The following is an 18,682-nucleotide window of genomic DNA, read 5'->3' as shown; positions in this document are numbered from 1 at the left end:
TCCTCGGAGTTCAGTATTTTTGTGATTTTACTTTTTACCATTAATTCAAATAATGAAAATGTTTCAAATGTCCTGGCTTTCAACATCAAGTTCAAACGTCTATAAGTCTGATATAAAGAAACTCTAAAGTTGACAGTTAACACAAAAAGCAGATAAACTAATAATGCAAAATAGTACAACCATGGAAGTCATTTCATTACAGTGATGGAATCAGGCGGTGTAAAAGAAAAGATGGGCGAAAGATACCAGAGGGACTGTCAAACTCATAGATAGAAAATAAACTGACAACTCCATTGATAATAAACAGCTGCGCCTTGTGTGTGAAGTTTGATGCAATAATCATAAATGGTTTTGGTGATACGGTGCGACATGTAAAAAAAACCCACCCTTTTTTACAAAAAAACTCTACAACTCTAAAACAAAATTTAATCATCACCAAAAAGTATGCAGATCTTTAGATTAATATAACTAAGAAATGTGTAAAGTTTTAAGCAATAATCATTAATAGTTTTTGAGAGACAGCGCTACGTGTGAACCCCCTTTTTAAAAAAAATAAAAATCAGTTACTCTAAAATAAAAATTTGGATCATCACCAAAAAATATACAGATCTTTAGATTAATATAACTTAGAAGTGTGTAAAGTTTAAGCAAAAGTCATTAATCGTTTTTGAGATACGGCGCGACATTTGACCCCACTTTTTTTTTTTTTAAACTCAATACCTCGTAAACGAAATTTTGAAACATCACCAAAAAGTATACAGATCTTTAGATTAATATAACTTAGAAGTTTGTAAAGTTTTAAGCAATAATTATAAATCGTTTTTGAGATACGGCGCGACATGTGAAAGAAAACCACCCCTATTTTAGTTATTAAGTCCTGTAACTCAAATATTTTGAGTCTTATGTTCACCAAAAAGTATGCAGATCTTATAATCATCATAAGAAACATCTATCTTAAGTTTCCTGAAATTTGAATAAGTGGTTCTCAATGTACGATGCGACATGTGCACGCCGGACAGACAGACGGACAGACACCGGACATTTGTATACCATAATACGTCCCGTCAAAATTTTGATGGACGTATAAAAATGAAAAATACAAACAGACATATAATAGTACACAAAACACCACATAGAAAACTAAGAACTAAGCAACACGAATCTCACTTAAAGCTAGGGGTGATCGCATGTGCTCCGGAAGGGTAAGCAGATCCTGCTCTACATGAAGCAGCCGTCGTGTTGCTCATGTTATTACAAACCCAGGTCACTTTCATGAAAAGGGAAGGGTATTTTAGTTATGGCGTAAGAATTATCTATCCGATATCATCTGTGAAACGATTATTCCATAACGGTCAACCAACTCGTTATGGCGTCCGTAAAAATTACGAAGGGGTATGCCCCATTCTTTGATCGGAACATAATTTTATTATCATTATTATCTATCTGTGGAAGAAGCAACGTTTAAGTATTGAATTAACAATTCAACTAATATATAAAGTCATACAGAAAAAAAAAGATGTATGTAAAGTAAGCGGCCGGTTCGTTATTCAATATCAAACCGGTTGCTAGCAGTCTGTTTGGTATCTAATTTTCTAAGTTCAAAATAATAAAAATATGAAAGTTATTAATTAAAAGTAGTAAAAACTAACAGATATAGGAAATCTTTTTTGTGACCAATTCAAGTTATCGCAATTTCAACCCTTATGTAAATTGAGTATGACCTATAAATTTTTATCATCTACTAGTATACTTCTTACTAATTGTTGTGGGATAATGACCAGAATGCAATAACCCGAATTTATAGAACTCATTAAATGTTATGACTTTATCTGCTTGACAGAAACAAAAACTGATGATTTTGATAATGTTGATATACCAGGTTATACTTTTAAATTGAAAAATAGAAAAACTAAATCAAAAGTCAAATCAGGTGGTATTGCATTTGGATATAAAAATGAATTAGAAAATTATGTGCAAACAATAGAAACAGATAGTAATTTAGTATTTTGGGTTAAAATTTCAGCCAATTATTTAAAAACAGAACAAGATGTTATGATTGGTACAGTGTACATACCACCCGAAAATTCTACCTATAAGGTACCAGATTCAATAAATATACTTGAACAAGAATTTCTAAAATTTTCAGCAAACCATGAGTCTATTTTGCTTACTGGTGATTTTAACAGCAGAACTGCTGCCAATTTAGACTTCTATGAAATAACAAATACCAATCATGACACATCAGATAATTTTAATATTGATTTTTCAAACAATTTACACAAGTTTCATATGTCACGTTTTAGAAATAGTTGCGACAAGACAAAAAACCACTATGGCAATCTACTTTTAGAAATGTGTAGAAATAACAATCTGTTTATTTTAAACGGTAGGGTTGAAGGTGATAAAGAAGGCTTATTTACATGTCGCCAGTCAAGTGTGGTTGACTATTTTATTTGTACATATAATTTGTTATCATGTATTGTAAATATGTCTGTACTTGATTTTTCTGCTCTTTTTTCCGATGTTCATTCGCCTCTGAACTGTAAGCTAGTCTTCAACTCGATTGATAACATCGTCGAATGCGATGACATTTTAATAAACGATTTTACATGCCATGAAAGAAAGGGCTTCAAAAAATGGGATTGTGAAAAAGAAGCCGAATTTTTGAGAAATATCGATAGAAATAAAATCGATCAATTAAATAATGATTTAACTATGTTGAATACCAGTATACTGGCTCAAGAAAATATTAATAAAATAGTTGAATCTGTAAATGGTTTAATGCTGGATTCAGCCGAAAAGGTGTTTGGATCTTTTACATATAAACGACATGAAAAGAAATGTCGAAAAAAAGTTATTAAACCTTGGTTTGACAAAATATGTTGGGAAAAAAGGCGGTGCTTTCGAATAGCAAAAAGAAGATATAAATGCAATAAAACATGTTTAAAAAGAGAGGAGATGAAGAATACAGAACGTGAATATAAGAGGCAAATGAACATTTCTATTAATAAGCATAAAAAAGCCATGAGAAAAAAGATGAATGTTTTAAAAAATAGTAATTCTAAAGAATTTTGGAAGATATTGAACTCGTATAAAGAGAAAAAAAGGAATAATATTCCTGTTGATATACTTTTTGAATTTTTCAAAAATTTAAATTCGTCAGATCCTGACGCTGGTGAAGAAACTATTATAGATGAAAATAACGAACTTAATTCGTTATTAAACAGTTCTATTACGGAAAATGAAATTTTTAAATGCATCAAAAATCTTAAAAATGGCAAAGCTTGTGGCGATGACTTCATCATAAATGAATATATTAAGAGCACCTCTCAGATGTTCATGCCAATCTATGTTAAACTGTTCAATATTGTATTTGATACTGGAAAAGTGCCTGAACTTTGGCTTGTTGGTAATGTTATACCTTTTTATAAAAACAAAGGTGACCAGTCAGATCCCCAAAACTACAGACCTATAACTATATTAAGCTGTATGGGTAAACTTTTTACGTCAATTTTGAATTTAAGATTGAGTAATTTTTTGGAAGAATATTTGTTGTTAAATGAAAACCAGTTCGGTTTCAGAAAGGGTTATTCCACTATAGACAGCATATTTACTCTGCATATTTTATTTGAATTACTGAGACAAAAAAAGAAAAAACTTTTTTGTGCTTTTATTGATTTTGCTAAAGCTTTTGATACAGTTTGGAGATCTGGTCTTTGGTCAAAACTCATTTTACATACAGTGAATGGGAAGATGTATAACACTATATTTAATATGTATAAAAATGTGAAATCACGAATTTTCAGTGATGGAGAATATTCAGACTACTTTCCATGTAATGTAGGTGTAAGACAGGGAGAAAATTTATCTCCCATACTTTTTTCTATTTATCTAAATGATTTAGAAAGCTTTTTTCAGAACAAAAATATAAGCGGTTTGAAATCTTTATCAGATCAGATAGAGAATGAGCTAAATATGTATTTAAAACTGTTTTTTGTATTGTACGCAGACGACACTGTACTTATGTCAGAAACACAAGCAGATCTACAAAAACAATTAGACGCTTTAAAGGAATATTGTGATACATGGAAATTAAAAGTCAATATCCCAAAAAGCAAAATAGTAATTTTTTCTAAAGGTAGACCACTACAAAATGTTAGTTTTAAATATGCTGATATTGTGTTAGAAATTGTTGAAGAATTTACATATCTTGGTGTATTATTTTCTAGAACAGGAAGTTTCACAAAAGCAAAAAAGGCACAAGCTGATAAAGCAACAAGGGCTATGTACGATATTCTGAAAAAGGGGAGATTACATAATTTAGATATTAAAAGCCAGCTAGAACTATTTGATAAAGTAGTTAAGCCTATATTATTATACGGGTGTGAAGTCTGGGGAATGGGCAACACCTCTGTTATAGAACGTGTTCATCTAAAATTTTGTAAATTACTGCTTAATCTTAAAAAGTCCACGCCTGATTTTATGATATATGGGGAACTTGGCCGATTCCCATTGGATATTTTTATTAAATTACGTACTATAAGTTATTGGGAAAAGCTTGTAACTGGGGAAAATAAGAAACTTCCTGTTATTCTATACAATCTTGTTACTGGTAGTTATAATGGAAATATAGCTTGGTTCAAGAATGTAAAATCTGTGCTTGATAATTGTGGACTATCAAATATATGGAACACTAAATATTTTATAAGTAAAAACTGGTTGTATGATACTGTTAAATTAAGACTAACTGACCAGTTCAGACAGACATGGTATGCTACTGTACAGAATTCTCCAAAAGCTCTAAATTATAAGTTATTCAAAAATAGTTTAAATTTCGAAACTTACTTTGATATTTTAGATGACAAAAACATTGCTTCTTTTTGTAGATTTAGAACTTTGAACACAAAAATTCCTATCGAAATTGGTAGATGGCAAAACATTCAGAGAGAAAATCGTATTTGTACTTTGTGCAATAACGGTGATATTGGCGACGAGTTCCATTACATTTTAGAATGCTCAGCAATAGACGATAGTAGACAATTGCTACTAAAGAAACCTTTTATAAACAGACCAAATATTCTAAAATTTCAAGGTCTCGTGAATAGTAGCAACCCGTCTGAACTAAATAATTTGTGCAAGTTTATAAGAATTATTATTAAATGCCTAGAATCTCCTGGGTAATCACTTTATGTCTCTATTTTTACATTTGTATTTAAAATTTATACTATGTTAATTTATTTGTATATGTCTCTGTACCATTGTACTTTGGTTTACGAGAATAAAGATATATAGGAATTGACCGATTTCATTCTTTATATTTCATTGAGCCTAATCTCCTCTAAAAACCATTTTAAGTCGAAAATATTTGTGATATGGCGTATTAATGCAGTTTTTTGTTCTTCTTAAAATTATCTTTAAAACAATTTTTTTCCCCGCAGAAAACGACTTTTTTTTTGGGGGGGGGGGGGAATAGCCCGATTCGGAGACCGTTATCGATCCGTGTCTTATACGCTTTTGCATGCTCAGTCGACGTACGGCCCGTGAAATTTAAAAACTCTTTTTTTTTCAACACATGCCTAATTGTATCGCGTTTTTGTAGACATCTTCTTATAAGAATGAAATGAAGGTGTACATTTAAAAGATGATATGTCAAGAAACAAAAAGAAACGCCCCCTCTATAGTACCATACTGTTCGGTCAACAATCATGACATGGGTGACAGGTGCTCTAAATTAAATTAACACACGAGTGGCACAAAGTTGTTAAAACATTACCCTTAATTTATCATTTGGCGCTTGCATGACATTTTGTTTCCCATTAGCTGTAATAAATGATCAATTTACATGGCATGTTTCCTTTAATGATTTTCAAAAATAAGTTATCAATCCAAATGAGAAATGTTACTGATGAATAAAAAGAATTAAACTTTAAAAATCCTTTTTATCTTACTTAGTGGAACAAAGGGTGACCACAATGGCTTTCCATTTTTCCTGTCCTTGGCTAGTTTCTTTGCTTCTCCCCGTGTTTTCCGAATGTTCTGTAGATCAGATGTTAGATCTCTTGCTCATGAAAACTTGTAATGTTTTGGTTCATGCAGCTGTTATAATCTCCTAGTTTCTGACCCAAAGAGAAGTATAGATTTTACATTTAAGTAAAATATCTAGATTTTGGTTGTTGTCCTTATTTCTTTCTTCCTCTAAACTCGTTTAAGGATAGCAAAGCCTTTAAGGCTTGTGCTTTTCTTTACCTAGATTGAATGTCTTCATCTGTCTCTCCTGATGTACTGGTGACCCATTTAAGTGATGTAATTTCTGGGACATCTTCAATTTTAGCATCTCTCACTTTGGTTTTGTTAAATTGGTTTCTTTTACCCTAATAGTTTGTTTTTTTTCTTTTGCATTTATGTACAGTCCTACTTTTTTTGTAGTTGTTTCAATTTTGGTTGCTTGGTTTTGTGAGTCTTCATAGCGATGGGAAAGCTGACAGATTTTTATTTAAAATGGATTAAAATTTTATATTTTTTAATTTGATCATATATTTTTAATTTGTAAATTCTTGATTTTACTATAACATCTGCTATATGGAAAAAAATGCTTATTTCTTCGATCCTGTCGGGGTTTGTTTTTCTTTCTAAATCCATCATTCATTATAACAATCCTTTTGTGTACCAGCTAGAGTTGTATGATAATTATTGTTCGTCAGTCTGAATGAATGAATGAATTTATTTCTCATCAACTAATGACATAGTTATAGAGACAATACGTATATACAACAATATAATATACAGTGCATGTATGAAGAAAATGATTTATACATTAACCAGGAGGAGAGACTTTCTCATAAACAGCTTTAATATATCGACATAATTTTTCTAAAACTGTAATATTATTTGAGGAAAACAGATTACATAATTTCAAGGTGTTTGGATTTTTCCAACAAAATTCCGGTAAATATTTTTGTCTTTCATTAACGAAAGATTTACAAGACAAAATATAATGATACTCGTCACCGATTTCAGCCGAGCCACAGATACGACACAATCTATGATTTCTCGACAGATTGTGCCATCTCCCTGTCTCAACTGGTAGACGGTGGCTATCACATCTAAATTTGCAAAACATATACATACAATTCAATGGTAAAATAGATATATATATTCTTCAAATTTAAATTCTTTTTTAAATATTCTATAACATATACCTTTTGAGGTAGAATTCATATGTTCATACCATTCCTGTATAAATTGGTCCTTCAGTTTTTGTTCTACACATTTAGAAATCCACAGAGCAGAAAATGTACCCTGCTGATTCCAAATATTTGACATTCCACAATTGTCTAATGTGCTTTTTATAAAACATAACCATTAACTCTCCAAACCATAAATATTAGAATAGACGAATAATAGCTTATATAAAAGTGAAGAGACTTTACATTCTTCTCCATGTAAAAGACGACACCAAAAATTTACCATGCGAACTCTTGCGTGAAATGAAATGGGATATCTTCCCAGCTCTCCGTATATCATAAAATTTGGAGTAGATTGTTTCAAATGTAATATAAATTTGCAAAATCACAAATGTACTTTTTCGAGTAACTCTAAATTTTCAAAACCCCAAATTTCACATCCGTACAAAAGTATCGGTAAAATAGTTTTGTCAAACATATCTAATTGACATTCAATAGACAAATTGTTTTTTTCTACATTTTTGTAACAATCCATACATTGCTTTTGTAGCTTTTCCATATAAATATATTCTTGTCTTCAAGAAAGAGCCACTTTTTGAAAAAATAATTCCAAAATATTTATATTCATTTACTATCTCGATTTCATAATCTTCAATATAAAATTTTAAATTCTTTGACAGTCGACCTTTTGAGAATACCATAACTTTTGTTTTCTGCACATTTACTTTCAGTTTCCATCGTTTACAATAGTCACAAAATTCATTAAGCATCAATTGTAAGTCTTCATTTGATTCTGACATCAAAATGGTATCGTCAGCATACAGTAAAATAAACATTTTGAAATAAACCATTAGTTCATTTTCTAAATCTTTACTAATAGTTTCTAAACCTTTAGCATTTGTAATTTCTAGAAAGTCTTGCAAGTCATTTAGATACAAAGAAAACAATATCGGAGAGAGATTCTCCCCTTGTCTAACTCCTATATCACAAGCAAAGAAGTCAGACTTTTCATTATCAGTCCGTTGGTTCGTTTGTTTCTTTATTCGTCTGTCCAGTGTTTTATCCGAATAACTTGACCACCGACTTATCTTGTATCCCCAGAACATAATGGCACAGGGCACCTTAGTCCTGTTTTATCTTTTACTAGGTTGATTTAGAAGTGTCCATATTCCAATTGACCGCCATTCTACCTATATTTGTTTCGTCTTATTCATATTTCATACCATAACCTCGACTTTATCCCATCTCTAAACTAAAAAAAATAATGATGGCATATATTCATTAATTGTTCCTCCCCACGGATATCTTTAGTAAAAGACGAAAGATATATTCGTGAGGGCCCTCATGGGGTTTTTGATTATGTGATTACTTGGCCGTTTTTTTAATGATTATTTGATTATTAAGCCAAATATTTCATGATTATTTGATTACCTAGGACTGTATTTTTAGTTTATGATTATTTGATTACTAAAGATAAGCAAATATTTAATGATTATGTGATTATATTGGCAAAAAAATGGTGATTATGTGATTACTAGGACCCCCCATGAGGGGCCTCATTCGTGGTTTGGAGAGAAAATTTCATTCAAAGCCTTCCGTTACAGAAATACACGTCGTTATCCATACTTAAACTACCGAAATATCATTTGAACGTCTGAGGCTCATATTTTGAATGTAGACAATTTCATGTACTATTTATAAATGTGTCTGTCTATAAAGACTTCATACATGCTGTTTAAAACACAGTCAATAATAGGATGCCTACGTATACGTTTAAAAGTCGCCGAAAATTTTTCATATAGATTGACCGACAGGTACCACTGAACGCAAATCAAATCTTTTTGCGGACATTTCGGAATACATGCAACTAGTTTTTACTGAATGGATTTTTATTTCCTTATAACCCGATACATTTTAATTCCTTATACTCAGGTGTATTTTTATCTATCATTTGGTTCGACTCGTAAATAAAACTGCAAAAACCCAGTTAGAATGCACAGTAGATATTTTCTACCATACTTTTTTTTTATTGAGGCATACACATTTAAAAGAATGGTTTAGACACAAAAAACAAGGTGACAAAGAAGTATATCAAAAACATATCAAGTGGTATCAACGATATATAACAGCTAATATGACAAACATATAATTAAATGTGATACTTGTTAATTAAGCCATTGAAGAAATGGTTCTATGAACTTGAAAGCGCCTCCACTGATAGTATTAACTTGTTGATTGCTGGAATCAAGGATTGGTATATCTTTACTATACAAATCCTTGCTGGAATTAAAATCAAGATGCAAAGTGCATTCGATGTTTCGCTTAGATTATGAATAATCAGCGTATACACAAAATCAATTGAGAAGATAAACGTTAATTTTACACTTCAACACTTGCATATAAAATGAATGAAATACATTTAAAGGGACCGTTTGTCTTTTGACATTAGTTAATATCCTCATGTTAATTGGCATTTAAATCACGTGACCGTCTCTAAGGACGCAAAAAGGTAAAAATCAATAATCTAAAGGTGATCTCTTTTCCGTTTGTCAACAGACTTCTACAACATGACTTTGACCCCAGTCCCGGAGAAAAGCCGGGAAAGGTCTATGCTCTCGACTGAAGATACTACAACCTCAAGGACAGATCAACATAAAAATGAACCTAGACCGATCAGCACGAAACATCAATGGGAGGTAAGAATTCGTCTTGAAAAAGGAAAGGCATGCCAATTGTAAACAGATTAACTTTTATGTCAACGTCACTAGTTTGTTTAATCAGTAAAACATATATTGAACATGTATATCAGATATATATTTAAATAAACTGAGTCTGTCCCCCGTTTTAATAAAGGGTTTTAATTAATTTGTAGGGTCGGAAAGCATTGGCTGAGGGTTACGACCCACCTATAACAGAGCGAGAGACGTGGTGGAGAACGTATATAAGGGTAAGTACATGTGTAAACTCTGCCAAATTTGTAGATTATATCATGATTTTTTTAATGTACTATTAAAGATTAATGGAACCAGTTTAATGGTTATAACGATTTTCAATAAACCTATATTGTTATAAATTGTTTACACATTTTTTATAAATAATTTAATTCACTATATCAGAGACATATAATACATTGTATTATATGTCTCTGACTATATATAGTTTACACATAAATAGTCATAGACGATTTTAGCTTGATATTTTCAGAAATATATTTATCTGATATTATATTATATAAACTGCTAAGTACCTATTGTTAAACACTATATATATCCTTAATTTTCATCTTTTTTACCATTTTGTATTTGGGCTGCTGTCTCATTATTATTTACAAAACATCTCTTCTTATTCTTATAATACATAAGTGTGTCTCTTCATCATAAACATAATTGATTTGGTTTTTATTTACAAATTAAGGAATTCTTTTCCTCAATAAATTTTGTGTATGTGTTATAATCCTGTGTTGCCCCTTGTAGGTCAGTTTTGAAATAAAGCATATTTTATTGTATTCTACAGGAAACCCCATTACCAGGTGCCTATGAAACAGATTCCTTTTTAGACAATCTGAGAAAGAAACAAAATACATACAGGTTCAAATCTGATGGAAGAGCGATTGATCCACATCCACATGGAAAGGGTGCACAACTCTTACCAGGGGCATACAACTTCCCTAGTTTTCTAGAAAGGTACTATTTTTTTCAAGTTTTATGCCTTCATTTGCAATAATACACTAAACAGTTTTTTTTGTGAGGGCATGTTTTTTTCTTAGAACACTATTATTTATTTTCAAAAACAAACTTTTTTTTTCAATTACATACAGACATTATACATTTATGTTATGTAAAATGAATATCAATTCATGCAAATACCAATAATTGTTTAAAGGATGAGTATATTTAAAATTATATCCAAGTATAAATCTTCACATAAACTTGCAAAAGATTAGATGTCATTGGCCGCTAATGCATGATGAAGGCTTACAAAAGTTGTTTAGCATGAAATATTTGCCACTGGATGTTCAAAACCCATTAACCATAAACAAAAATGTTACTAAATGTGAAATGATTTCCAAGGAGACTGAAGACAAAAATAATACCACTACATGTTTTTAAAAATTTACACAGAATGGAATAATTGAAAGAAAATTGTATATTCAATTTCCCAAAGATTAAAAACATATTGACTACTTACCATAATGGCAAAAAAAATAAGATTTTAGATCATGAAAAACTTTGCTTCTGTTTGATTCTTATAATTGATCAGGATCATGAATTTTATTTTGATTCAAAACATTTCTAATTTTTTTAATGTTAGTTTCCAATTTTTTCAGGTTCAACACATTACCAGCAACCTATAACTTCAAATCAGAAAGGAGAGACAAATTTGATACCCTTAATATGGGCACGAAAGACAGGGTAAGTGATGGAAATATATTATTTTTCAAATGACTCTGATAAAAAAAAATTGAATTTGATATTTGTAAATGTATTGATTAAATTAGTTAAAATAAAAACAACACTTAATTACTGCTTTGTGTCAGAATTCAACGTGCTTTTCTTGATTAACCTTCAAATATATCTGTAAGACAAGGATTTATAAGAACCAAAACAGTTTTATAGCTATGTAACCAAAGACTAAATAATACATGCCAAACCCATCTATGAAGGGTGAATTTAAAGTTTCTACATGATTTATAAATTTGTAAACAGACAATTTTAGAAAGGCTTGTCATTTTGTATTTGTATGCCCTTGAATTATGTATGAGAATACAAAATCGTATAATCCATAGAAATCACATCTTAAAATAAATTATTTAGTTTCTGTTTGTATTTGCAGGATATCAACGTGAGCCCTAATGCATATGCTTTGGAAAAATATTTGTCATTGTCAGTAGAAAAACAACAGTCTAAGTATGTTTAAATAGTATAATTAACAGTTAAATAACTCACAAACTGATAATGAAATGGCAAAACAAAATCTGACACAAAGACAAAGAACTGTATATACAAAACACAATGTAGAAAAGTGTAAACTGAGAGAGAAACACAAACCCCACCAACAATCTCAGGTGCTCCACAAGGGACCAAATACCAGATGCCGCAAGTGCACACATGATAATGTAAAATGGGAAATTCTTGTTAAGGTTTTATTTTTCATGAATTTTATGGTTGAAATAATATCCTGAAAATATCCCCTCTTAAATCTGATCAGAAAAAGTAAAAAAATAAAACATTAAAATAAATTGATCAATTGGAGTTGAATACAACTTTCAGCATTTTTAAAAGATTGGATTCTAGCTCACCTGCCACGTGCAAAACTTGAATTGACAACCTTATAGTGTTGACAGGATAGTGATACAGAAGTTCAACTACTTAGACCACATAGCCACAGAGGCCCCATGTGGAAATAAAATTTTGTCATAGAAATTGCTAGTCCAAATAATTATGACGTCTGGCAAGACCATTTTAATTTTTTTCTAGGACGCCTTGTTATGACAAATTATTATGACGTCTGGCAAGGCTATTTTAATTTTTTTCTAGGATGCCTTCTTATGACAAATGATTATGACGTCTGGCAAGGCTATTTTAAATTTTTTCTAGGAGTCATAGGAAGGCGTCCCGGAAAAAAAAATAGCCTTGCCATAAGTCATAATTATTTGGACTAAGAATTGCATGAACAATAACCTTGAAAAATTCTCATCTGAAGGAAATCTTCAAATCTAACTTATAGAACACAAGAATACATATTTGTAGAGGAGTTAACAATTTGCTATATACTTATGTGTGTAAATCTAACAGCATATTTTTTTATTTGCAGACATTATATGTTCCGATCTCAACATAAGAGATTCCCAACAGCTCCTTTCAAACCGGTAAGTCTATTGATGACATTGATCTCATACTTTATCTTGTTTTGGGCTTTTTTTAAATCTTCCTAAATATGCATGAAATATTTGCCACTAGACATTGAGAAAACATCAATCTATCAAATCTTCTTACAACTTTAATGAATGCTGTAGAATGAATAATTCACTAAATTCTGCTGGGCTTTTTATGTGAGTGTAAGATTCATTTATCAGTATCTTTGCTAAAAAAGTAAAAATCTCAAATTTATTCCAAATTGCATAGTCTAGTCTTGTCAGGTATAAATGCTTGTTTTTGTTGTTAACGGTATGTTTATCTCTATAAAAGTCTAATGTGTTTGTTTGGGTTTTTTTTGTTTTGTTTGATTGCTGTGCAAGTGGTACACTACAATCATTTCCTTTGATTCATATTAAATGAAAGAAATTATAAATATTATACTGGGAAGTTTGCAAAATGGAATACTCTTATTCTACATTTATGGCTATTATTTTATGATTTCTATTAAATCACAAGGTTGACATGTCAGGAGCAACAAAAAATCTTTCAATCGGTATCCTCAGTCACACTGAAATATTTAAGACTTTCAAGTATTTCTTGTAAATGAGTTGCAGTTGCCACTGTGCATTTTTTTTATGTGGATGATTTTGTCTTTTTCATCTTAAATCTTTTGGCCATTATGTTTATATTCACACAAATAGTAATTTTATTCAATTGCATATCTTAGTCCTTTTTTTCTTTATATTTTTGCAGAAAAAAGGGCCAGGTCCAGGAGAATATGAACAACAGAGTATCTACCCTAAAATAAGTGTTTCATCAAGCTTCAAGTCAAAAACACCAAGATTTTCTAGTTCACATACAGTAAGTGTTCTATATGTAATGGTTTTATCTTATGCAATATGATTATATCGATAATATCACAGCATTTATAAGTATTATTGGATATTCATTCTCTGATGACAGTTTACTGATCAGGATTGTCTGACATGGGATAAAGGAACCAATTTTATTTTTTGTAGATTAAAAAAAAAATGTTGGAGAGGTTTTTTTACAATCATGATCGTGCAATGAGACAAATATCTTATATAGATTTTAACAAAACCATGTTTTAGAGCTTTTTTAAGATCACTATCATGCAATAGGGACTAGTTGTCAAAATTTTGTAGTTCATGCCTAAATGGTGAAAGTTGGCAGGTATTGATCAGATTTTTAACCTAGGCTAGATATGACTAATCAATGGATACATGACAGATTGAACAGTTCAAGGCATTTATTTTAAAATATTGATAACTGACACATGATTAATGTAAGCAATCAATCAAATTAGTTAATTTAAAGGTACACTGCTATTTTTGTATAGGTACAATTTCTGTACTAAAAATCTGTAGTACATGTACTAGAAATTTACTTTTAATATTTAGTATTATTTCTTTACTTTTAAATTATTGTAATATATTGTACTAAAAAATTTGGTACAAAAATAATACCAACAATTATCACAATATTCCATCTTTGAAAATCATAACTTTAAGAAATTTGAAATAGACAAACTTTCAAAATGCTGAAAATGTTACATTGTAACCAAAAATCTGTATTACCTTAATTTCAAGTACAAATAAAGTACTTTAAAATACAGGTACCTATATATTACAATAGTTCTAAAGTAACAATATAGTACTGAATATTAAAAGTAGATTTCCACGACTTTAGATTTCTGGTACAGAAATAGTACCTACACAAAAGTAGCTGTGTATGAGGCATTTGTTCAGGAGCCCTAACTTGAAATACATACATAAATTTTAGGGTGGTGGCAATATGGTAAGTATAAAATATGTATACAAATATATCTGGAAAGAATCTTCACTATAGACATTCCTGATTGAAAAGACCAACTACTGGGGTATATAAATAAATTAAAATGTATTTACTATCTTTAATTTGGGATTAAAATGCAAAATAAATTTGTTTGGATTTGGGTTTTAAATTTTACGGCATGAAGTCTTTTCAAAATGGATATATATTAGTAGAGACTTATAGATCATTTAAAAAGATAAACATACTTTAGTTGATATAAAATTGTAACAGGAAACAGTTAATTACCTGCAGTCAATATATGACTTTGGAAAGGGAATAATTTATTTTTCAGATGATTTGAATTTTTACTCCTGATTTTTAGTTCTGTCTATTGTAATTCAGAAATTAATGTGTGAATTTATTATTGTGAATCACTGATTACGGGTAAAGGTATGGGATTGGATTTTATATGTGGTTGCAAAACTTTTTTGAAGAGCAGCACTTAAACTATAAATAAGAGCTTTTATTATTGGGAATCTGATAGGGTTGCAATTTTTGTATTACTAGTAATAAGAACATCACCAATATTCCTGAATTTGCAGTAATTTACAGTAACATTGAATATTCATTTAAATAAGATTGAAAAAAAAGATAGAAAATCCTTGTCAGTACGACTGGGATTTAATAATCTAATACTATTTTATATATTTCTGCTTATGCAATGATTAATCAATATTGATATTGAATCAGGGGGAGGCCATCCCTCCTTAAAATCTATAACTGTGCTATGTAGATACTTAACAGTCAGCCCTTGCCAGTTAACTACTTCTGAATCAATTATTTGGCATTAAGATTTGCTTTTATTTTCAGTTTTTTTTTATACTAAATATATCTACGCTACCTATTGTAACATTTATACAGTTCCCTTTTAATTGATTTCTCAGTTTATTATAGGATTAAAGACATTTTTTCTAATGGTTATTGATTTGGAAACCTGAATGGACCAATCACAAGTATTTGTAGATATGCAAATCATATAAGAATTATTTAGAAATATCATTTGCATGATAAATCTAATACTTGTAGATTGCATGTCATAGTATCATAATACAAAAAAAAATGATTATTTGAATTACCTCCCTTTAGCAGTTCATCTTAATGTTATAGAGTATGGATGTAAAATTACATTATTCATAAGTGTAATACTTTAACATATCGTTTTTCATGTAGAAATTTTTAATTATCATTTTTAACCACTTGATATAAATATTCCACTTTGCATTACTAAATCTGTAGCAATGCTGAAATGCATGAGGAATTTTTTGTTTTAAAAGTTAACACATATTTATTATAATTTTTCAAGAAGTTCAATAGATACCAGGATTAATTTTGTATAGAGATCCTCCTAGAATCAAAAGAAATAGAACTGAAATGAAAACTAAGTATCTTTCTAAAAGTACCAATCAATATACATTTTATTTTTTATTTTCAAAAATAAATTTAGTTGATACATCACAGCAGATTTGAGAATTTGAAAAAAATATAACTTTACATTGGGGTCGAAAATGGTTTGGATCTCATAAAAAACTAAATTTTCACAGCTTTGTATATTTTTTAACATTGACACACTTATTGAAAGTTTGTTTCACTTTTCATTGCAGCGTGTTCCAGGACCTGGTACCTATGAGAAGACCTATCAGTACCCACAACCAGATACAGTCACAACCATGGGTAGACAACATGGCCTATTCTTCTCAAGTGCATTTCAAACATAAGCTCTAGTCAATCTGTAGGATTTGAGTAGACTGTGCATGCTTGCTTCAGACATTATTTTTCTAATTTATACTTTACAGCAGAAATTTGTCTGCTAAGAATTCTATATTCCACAAATCTACGGAATATGTAACCAATTAAGTCAGAGCTTTTTGTGAAGAAATTTTTCCAAAGAAATTTAAAATAATGTTGAATATATTTAAAGATGTTTCATTATATGGGTTGTGCTTGATTTTCAAATTGTAATGTGGAAATTTCTAATATACAATTTAAGATATTTCTTATTCAGTTATAGTTCTGACATTGTAGAAAGAATGTTCTGCTTAATATATAGACTTTCACAATCTAAAAGAATATTCAAAATAAATTTCAAAATTCTTGCTTATTCATCATAAATTTTTCAGATTACCATTTCAAATTGAAAATGCAAGCAAGGCTTGGAAATGAGCTGTGTAATGGACTTAGTGCAACATTTATAAATCTAGTGATATTACAGTATACCATATCATGTTTAATGAAATTTGAAATTAGAGCTAAGGTGTTTCATAATGCATTTAGTCAACATGTTTTGTTAATTGCATGTACTGTGGATTCATTTATTTTCGTGGGTACAAATTTTATTGGATTGAAGAAAAACTGTATTTTCATGGATATTTGATTTTGTTGTTATTCAGAAATCTGCATATAATCATACAGCAAATTTGTAATTCGTTCATTTAAATTTGTGGTTTCCCTGTACCTACGAACTCAACTAAAAATTGGTATCCAACGAATAAAAATGAATCCACAGTAAAACATTTATCATCTTTTTATTCAGTAGTACCTTAATGATTATAATGATATAAGCGATTGTGAAAAATTGTAAAAAGTGAAAATATGTGTGTGTTCGACCTTGTTTGTTAAATCAAAGTCTTAACTTAAAGCTAAATCCATGACGTAAATTAAAGCATTGACTTGTTGAAGTCTTTGATAGACAGAGGTAAATATAAGGGTATGTCTATTCTAATGTCAATATTTGTTTTTAAATTTGAATTCTTTATTAATTATTTCAATTGCATTGTATTTGTATGTTATCAGTATTATGTTTATAAATATATCAAAAAAGGGTATCATGATTGTGATTGAAAAAGATATCATAAAACCTGAATATTTTTGGTACATGTTTTGACCAAACAAGTCCATATGAAGTTCAGAGAATGGGGGATTTTATTTCACTGGAGAAAAAAAATGCTCTTTAAGAAACGTGTGTCTAAAAAATCTAATTCCATTTATTTCAACATTTTCAAAAAAAGTAATGGCAGAAGAGATAATTATTGGACTGTCAGTGTAATTTTTATATATGAACAGTTTTAATTCAGAAAAATAACTTTGTTATCCTTATTTAGAGCAGACTGGGTTTACCTAATAATGAGAAATGATAGATTTTGGCCAATGGATACCAGATTTTTTACAAAATGAAAATAGAATTCTAATTTGTTTGTAGAATGGCATTCAAGTCAAAAGAAGGTAACAATTGCTGTAAAGTGCAAAATGTTCACTATTTTTTATTATTAAGATAAAATCTAGAAACTACCTTCCCAAACCTCTGATATTTAAATCAAAATTAAAGTGAAAAAAAATTGAAAATAAAATCTAGCAAAATTTTAACCCAGATGAAATAATCACATTTACAATATCAAGTTTTGTATAGTGGGAAAAGGGTGGTCTCTTATTCCAACGAGGGTAATAGTTTTAAAGGTGAACATTTAATCAATATGCAAGACATGTTCATGTGTGTTTTCCAGCTGTCTTCAAAACAATAATATATTGTCATCAGTATTATTACATTTTTATGTTATATTTTTTTATATGTGTGATATTTTTGTTACAATGTTTACAATAAATTATTATAATATTTTGTTATTTGATTTCTTTATTTATGACAATGAAGTATTGTCATAAAGCAGGTTTTGTATTTTTATGTATTTCAAAACCAACCTTGTTACTGAACTAATGTTGAAAACCAGGGTTGATCATTATAAAACTCTGTGGTACAATTATAAAATCATAAAAAAACCAACATTTAAACACAGT

General features: G+C 29.7%; 1 protein-coding gene and 1 non-coding gene across 2 annotated transcripts; one reads left to right on the top strand and one right to left on the bottom strand.

Moving 5' to 3' along the window:
- Positions 1 to 8,417: 8,417 nt before the first annotated feature.
- LOC134712909 (U5 spliceosomal RNA) lies at positions 8,418 to 8,533 on the bottom strand. Its single transcript, XR_010106339.1, has one exon. It is a non-coding gene; the product is annotated as a U5 spliceosomal RNA (small nuclear RNA).
- A 1,123-nt stretch (positions 8,534 to 9,656) lies between these two features.
- LOC134711264 (protein STPG4-like) lies at positions 9,657 to 18,506 on the top strand. Its single transcript, XM_063571781.1, has 8 exons — positions 9,657 to 9,880; positions 10,057 to 10,131; positions 10,698 to 10,867; positions 11,512 to 11,596; positions 12,018 to 12,091; positions 12,999 to 13,053; positions 13,796 to 13,903; positions 16,498 to 18,506. Exons 1-8 carry the CDS (start codon positions 9,752 to 9,754, stop codon positions 16,609 to 16,611), a joined length of 810 nt encoding a protein of 269 aa, XP_063427851.1. The 5' UTR covers positions 9,657 to 9,751; the 3' UTR covers positions 16,612 to 18,506.
- The last annotated feature ends 176 nt before the right edge of the window (positions 18,507 to 18,682 follow it).

This window comes from Mytilus trossulus, chromosome 3 (genome assembly GCF_036588685.1).
Source record: "Mytilus trossulus isolate FHL-02 chromosome 3, PNRI_Mtr1.1.1.hap1, whole genome shotgun sequence".
Lineage (NCBI taxonomy): Eukaryota > Metazoa > Mollusca > Bivalvia > Mytilida > Mytilidae > Mytilus > Mytilus trossulus.
This window is presented reverse-complemented; position numbering and strand designations above follow the sequence as displayed.

What these genes read in the sequence shown, in the direction of transcription:
- LOC134711264 (XM_063571781.1), top strand. Translation starts at nt 9,752, where the DNA reads ATGACTTTGACCCCAGTCCCGGAGAAAAGCCGGGAAAGGTCTATGCTC. An exon ending in TTCCCTAGTTTTCTAGAAAG is followed by an intron (nt 10,868 to 11,511) that starts GTACTATTTTTT and finishes CAATTTTTTCAG; the next exon opens with GTTCAACACATTACCAGCAA. An exon ending in GATTTTCTAGTTCACATACA is followed by an intron (nt 13,904 to 16,497) that starts GTAAGTGTTCTA and finishes TTTTCATTGCAG; the next exon opens with CGTGTTCCAGGACCTGGTAC.